General features: G+C 46.9%; 1 protein-coding gene across 1 annotated transcript; it reads left to right on the top strand.

The window, feature by feature from the left end:
* On the top strand, window positions 1-1,728 carry LOC142637228 (uncharacterized). Its single transcript, XM_075811512.1, has 2 exons — window positions 1-943; window positions 1,466-1,728. Exons 1-2 carry the CDS (start codon window positions 1-3, stop codon window positions 1,726-1,728), a joined length of 1,206 nt encoding a protein of 401 aa, XP_075667627.1.
* The last annotated feature ends 4,373 nt before the right edge of the window (window positions 1,729-6,101 follow it).

The raw sequence follows: 6,101 nt of genomic DNA, 5'->3' as shown, positions 1-6,101 counted from the left end.
ATGACTAAGTCTCATGCTATCAAATCCTTATTACAACAAACCATCCTCTTCGGTAGGATATCCCAATGGTTGCTGCAATTATCGCAATACGATTTAAAAGCAAGAACGCCCAAAGCGGTGAAAATCCAGGCTATAGCAGATTTGCTAGCACAATTCCCAGGAGAAGAAGAATTTCCATTGGATGAAGGAGTCCCAGGAGAAGTGGCTACGGCAGAAGAAGTTGGGGAATGGTGGTTGATGAAGTTTGATGGGTCTTCTACCGCCCAATCAGGAGGAGTGGGAGTAGTTCTGTATCACGAAGAAAATGAGGTTGTAGCACTATCATTCAAGCTGGAGTTTCCCTGCTTAAACAACACGGCAGAATATGAGGCCTACCTAACTAGGTTAGCCACGGCCCTTGAGATGGGAGCCAAACACTTGAAGGTGGTGGGAGATTCGAATTTGGCGGTCTACCAAACCAAAGGGAGCTTCTCCTTGAAGGAACCCAGCCTAGCTCTTTATCGGGCGATGGCCCAAAAGATAGAAGAAAGGTTTTCAACCTTTGAAATAGAGCATGCGTCGAGAGGTGAGAATCGATTCGCAGACGCGTTGGCCACACTAGGCTCGCAAATAATATTTGAAGGAAATAGTGCCAAGATAGAAGTCAGCAAGAGAAGAGAATCAATCATAGAAGTTTTGAAGGAAAAGTTCAGGGAAGAACAGTGCGAAGAGGATTGGCGAAATCCCATAAAGGAGGCTCTAATCAAAGAAGGCGAGCCTGCGGAGTTAAAAGCGTTAAAAGACTATACTCTGGCAGGAGGAGAACTGTACCGCAGGATGCCAGGAGGGATCCTATCAAGGTGCGTAGGGCAAAAAGAGGCCTATAGAAAGCTGAAAGAAATGCACGAGAAAACCTGCGGATCCTGCAGAGAGATCAGCCTCTACCGTAGACTCCAAATGGCAGGTTTTTATTGGCCCAGTATGGGGAAAGATGCGGACCAGGTCCAAGTCCAATGTGAAGCTTGTTGACTTGCGGCTGACAGGGAGGAAAGTTACGCTGTGTTTGCCAATGAAGATTGGAGGGAGCCATTCACTCAATACCTAGCAGAAGGCGTCTTGCCGTAGAAGCACAATGAGCGTTACAAGCTCAAAAGGCTAGTAACACACTATTTTTTGCACAACGGGATCCTTTTCAAAAAAGGATATGATGGAGACCCACTGCATTGTCTGGGTCCCGAAGAAGCGAAAAGTATGATAAAGGAAGTGCACACAGGACAATGTGGAGAGCATCAAGGAAAGAAAAAGCTATATAGGTGCCTGCTGCAGACGGGTTACTACTGGCCTGCCATGAAGAAAGACACAGCAGAATTTGTAAAAAAATACCACAGCTGCCAAGTACAAGCCAACCTGATCCACACCCACCCGTAGCAATTGCACAATATGATCACCCTGTGGCCATTCCACACCTGGGGGCTTGATTTGGTAGGGCCCGTTAACCCACCATCACGTGGGTACATATGGATCCTGGTCGCCACGGAATACTTCACCAAGTGGGCAGAAGCAGTGCCACTTCGCAAAGCTACTGGAGGAGCAATGGCCAACTTTATCAAGGAAAATATAATAGTAAGATTTGGAGTGCCCCACAGAATTATTAGCGACAATGGCACGCCATTCGTCAACAACGATGTAAGAAAAATGCTGGAATTCTACCAAGTTAAACACCATCGGTCATCGCCCTATTATCCGTAGGGAAACGAGCAAGCGGAGGCGACGAACAAGGTTCTCATAAAAATCATCAGTAAAATGAGCTAGGAGTATACAGGAGGATGGGCAACGCACCTGTCAGATGCCCTCTAGGCCTATAGGAATTCCCCAAAGTCAGCCACGAGATTTTCGCCTTTCTCTTTGGTCTACGAAACGGAAGTAATGGGCCCGGCAGAAATAATGACCCCTTCTCTACGTGTTATGCAAATGAAAGAAAGGGAAAAAGAGAAAGAGGTCTTTACAGCAGAAAGATATGTGGACTTGGAATGGCTTGATGAGAAGAGAGAAGAGGCCCAGGAATGCAGCCGCAGATACAGGCAAAGGATGACAGAAGCCTACGGCAGGATGACCAGAGAAAGGGTATTCGTGGAAGGGCAACTCGTACTGAAAGTGACGAATTATGTGAGAAGAGGCATGGCAGGACCATCTAAATTTGCACCTAAATGGGAGAGACCATTTGTGGTGAGGGAGGCACACCCCACTGGATATTACCGCCTAACTCAGACAGATGGCAAGGAGTTGATGGACCCAATCAATGGGAAATGGCTAAAGTGTTATCATGCGTAGAAAGAAAGAGAGTGAAAGGTCACGAAACCTCTCTGGAATTTCATTTTCCTTTTTCTTTCTCTGTTATTTTCCTTTGTTTCCTTTTATCTTTCCAAGTGGCCATGTCACAAAAAAAAAGATTGTAATATGCTTTCATGAATATGCAATGAAAAAAACATCCCATGTCATAATAAGTAGCTAAGGCAGTAGCATCGCATAGTTACAAAACCCAAGTTATGGCAAACCCGCCAGATAAGTGCACAAAAAAAAAAAAAAAAAAACCAACAACAAGGGAAATACGAAAAGGGATGAAACAGAAAAGAAACTAGGATCACATCAATGGAGGCCGGAGATGAGAGTATAGTCACCAAAGCGGCTAGAACCATCAGTGCCAGAAACGAGGCGCTCACGACGACCCTCCAAGTCTGCCACCTCCTTCCGCAGAATCTCAAGACGCGCATCAATAGCTTCAATGGCAGGCTGAACCTTCCTCATGAAATAAGCACGAGCAATCTCACAAAGATGGTCTAAAAAAAACCCCACGACGAACCCCACGCTGATAAGTTCCTGAATCCCTGCCCTCCACTGAAGAATCCTCTCAGGCGAGATGGTGTCAACAAAATTACGCTCAACATCATTCATCACACTGCCCAGCAACTTCAGAAAGTGCTCCCCGATAGAATGGCCAAAACTGAACTCCCGCATGAAGTCACCACGGCTACTATAAATTGCCTCGAGGTGGGAGGCACGATCCTCAGGAACTCTAAAGCCATGGAAATCAACATAGGGAGGCCAGAACCCCAGAAATCTGTGGGACCAAGGTCGTTGACCTCATGCTGATCAAATTGGGTAAAGAAAGCCACGGCCTCACTCGCCGGATCAGGTGCTAGGGTAGAATTACTACCCACTTCAAATTGAGAAGGAACGGTGGGGAGCGGACCTGGCAAACGGCACCAGAAGCAGAATAAGAATGCATGACTAAGAAAATCGAAACACACAGTGAATGAAGAAAAAAAAAAGAAAAAAAAGGAGACTTACCAGGGCCTACGGGAGTGGGGGTTGAAGGACTGACAGAAACGGGTGCTGCGAGTGTGGCAGAAGTAGTTACAGTAGACATATCTTTGTCTGTTGCCATTTCTTGTTCTTCAGAGGTCTCTGCAATAAGAAGGAATGGGCATGCAAAAAAAAAAAATATATATATATATATATATATATATATATATATATATATAACAGGGAACCATGGCAGGAAGAATATTATGTGCAGAAGAGAGATAACAAGAAGAAAGAGGGAAGGAAGTTTGGCGACATATGGAAATACGTACCCATGTATTCAACTCCGTGCTTGGAAATTTCCTCCTCTCCTTCAGATTCCAAGACTCTCTTCTTCTTAGCCGGTTCATCATCAGAATCCTCCAAGATATCCTCGGATTCTTCGGAGGACAAGTCTACCACAGGACCGCGTGTGGCAGAATCAGGAATGGAGTAAGAGGTGACCACCAGAGAAGAACCATCCCTCACGGCCTAAGATAGAGATGCAAAAGGGTCACTGGTGGAGATGATAAGCGGCGTGGCCGGGGAAGTAGCCTCAGCTTATACAGCAGCAGCAGGAGAATCCTTCTCCTGGGAAGCGGGCGTCGAAGTAGGAATGGTAACGGTCTCTCTGACCCCCTCAGCAGGGACTCCCGGAGGAACAGCAGGAGTAGCAGGGGTTCCAACAAGAAACACCGCTTCTGCCCCATCAAAGAAACCCTCCGTTGGAACGCCTTGGGAGGCAGAAATCTCCGCGACCGTGGGACGGTACACGGAGATGGGTTAAGGGTCAGCCTAAAAAAAAAAAAAAAAAAAGACGAAAGTTGGAGACACAGAAAAAAAAAATATAATAATGATAAAGTAATAGAAGGGAAGAAGTCATACCTCAAGCTAAGGTTCATCCAGCGGAATGGGATGGGTAGCAGACGAGTCCTCCTTATACTTTGACTGCAAAAGAGGAAATAAAGTAAAGGGAACAAGCCAACATGGGCTAGCCGCAAAAAGAGGTTCTAAACGAAAAACGACAAAGAATAAGGAAGAGGGTTAGAAGCGACATACCCTCCGCTCAGTAGTGGTAGGCGCTTGGGGGGGGAGAAGTCTTCCTTTTGCGGCCTCGTGTCCTACCAAAGGGAGAGGCGTCAGTAGAGGGCCGAGGAATGGCAGGCTTGGTCCTGCCTGCAGCGGAACGTTTACTGGAACGGGTGTGAACAGGGGGAGGAGTGGTGCTCTCCAACACTACATTACTCATAGGAGGCACATCGCCTTCGAAGGGAACAATATCTAAGCAAGTCTCAAAGGAATCATCGCCTACCTTCTTCTTCGTAGACTTGGATTTAACAGAACTCTTCTTCGCCAGCACGGGGACATTGATCACCTTCACCCTCTTTTCCCAGCCTGCGGGGTAATCACCATCATGCCAATACCACCCTTGCTCCTCCTCGACCCACTCAAATATGGCAGAACGACTTTGCTTCCTAGCATAAGCCTGCACAGATGCAGAAGGCAAAAGCAAGCGGGGATTGGCGGAGACAACTATGCTAAGCCCACTAGGCGGACTAAGGGAGAACCCACGGCTACCCAACAGCTCTTTCTCAAACGAAATCATCACTGCTTGCCTGTACCCATGCATAGCAGCGGTACACATACCTTCCCTCTGAGAACCTAGGATAGTAACTGTTGTGAAGTGTTGGCTTCAGAACTCAAAGGCAGTATGCCGCAGGAAAGGTCGAATAGAAGTAGGGGACTCCGCAAGAACAGACAAGCCATCAGGAATGTCTTGGTCAAGTCCAAATTGCCTTCGCACATAATTGGTAGGATAATGTACATACCTGGCACCCTCATCGGCCAAGTAAGGTAACCACCCCGCGTTGGTGGCTACCAAATATGTTATTCCCCTCTCATCAAACTCAATCAATGGGGTGGTGGTGCCAACAATATCAGTGAAAGTACCCATAACAGAATCCATACATGTATTACCCTTGCCTAAATCCCTATACACCCTCCAAGAAAACCCAACTCCTTTATCAAAAAATTCAACGATAAGATGCCCAATTGGCTTCAAACCAGCCCAACGAAAAGCTAAAGGAAAATCTGAATCAAACCTGCCACAAAAGTCCGTAATAATCTCCAGGCATGAACTGTACTTCTCTCTGGCAAAGCGCAAGGGCCTACACTTAGTCAAATGCTTGGCACAGTGCTCATACAACATGTGCTGCAAAATGGTGCTATGAGCGGAAGTAGTAATCAAGTGACAAGAGCCCGCCTAACTCTCATCGCTCCGCAGGATGTCTAGTTGGACATATAAATGCCCCAAGAACATAGGTGCCAACGACAGGCTCACTCCAGTAGCAATCTTAATAGCCAAACGAAAATACAGAGGCTTCACGGCATAGTGGGGGTGAGAACCAAAAACACACTTACACAACCAAAATGCAACAAAGGCTACGCGGTTGGTAGGGGCGGAAAGCTTCGAGTGAGAACTGATCCAAAATGACAACTTTGCGTTACCACTCATCCGCTTCTTTAACTCGGCTTCTATGGCTTCTTCTTCCGCAGAGAGCTCAAGGGTGGCAGGATCGACGTCACCAAGAATGGGCAGAAGCAACTGGTTAGCCACATCTTCCAAAGTTACGGTAACCTCACCGCAGGAGAAAAAGAAGGTATGGGTTGTGGTGCACCACCGGCAGACTAAGTGGCGAAGGTTAAATAAGTCCTTGAAGTTCACCAAGCAGCGGGATTGAACAACGGCCTTCAGTATGCCGGCCCGTTGAAGCAAACCC

The sequence above is a fragment of the Castanea sativa genome, chromosome 1, assembly GCF_040712315.1.
Source record: "Castanea sativa cultivar Marrone di Chiusa Pesio chromosome 1, ASM4071231v1".
Taxonomy (NCBI): Eukaryota; Viridiplantae; Streptophyta; class Magnoliopsida; order Fagales; family Fagaceae; genus Castanea; species Castanea sativa.
This window is presented reverse-complemented; position numbering and strand designations above follow the sequence as displayed.

Coding starts and splice junctions, on each gene's coding strand:
- LOC142637228 (XM_075811512.1), top strand. CDS start 1: ATGACTAAGTCTCATGCTATCAAATCCTTATTACAACAAACCATCCTC. Junction 944..1,465: donor CCGTAGACTCCAAATGGCAG/GTTTTTATTGGC, acceptor TTGATTTGGTAG/GGCCCGTTAACCCACCATCA.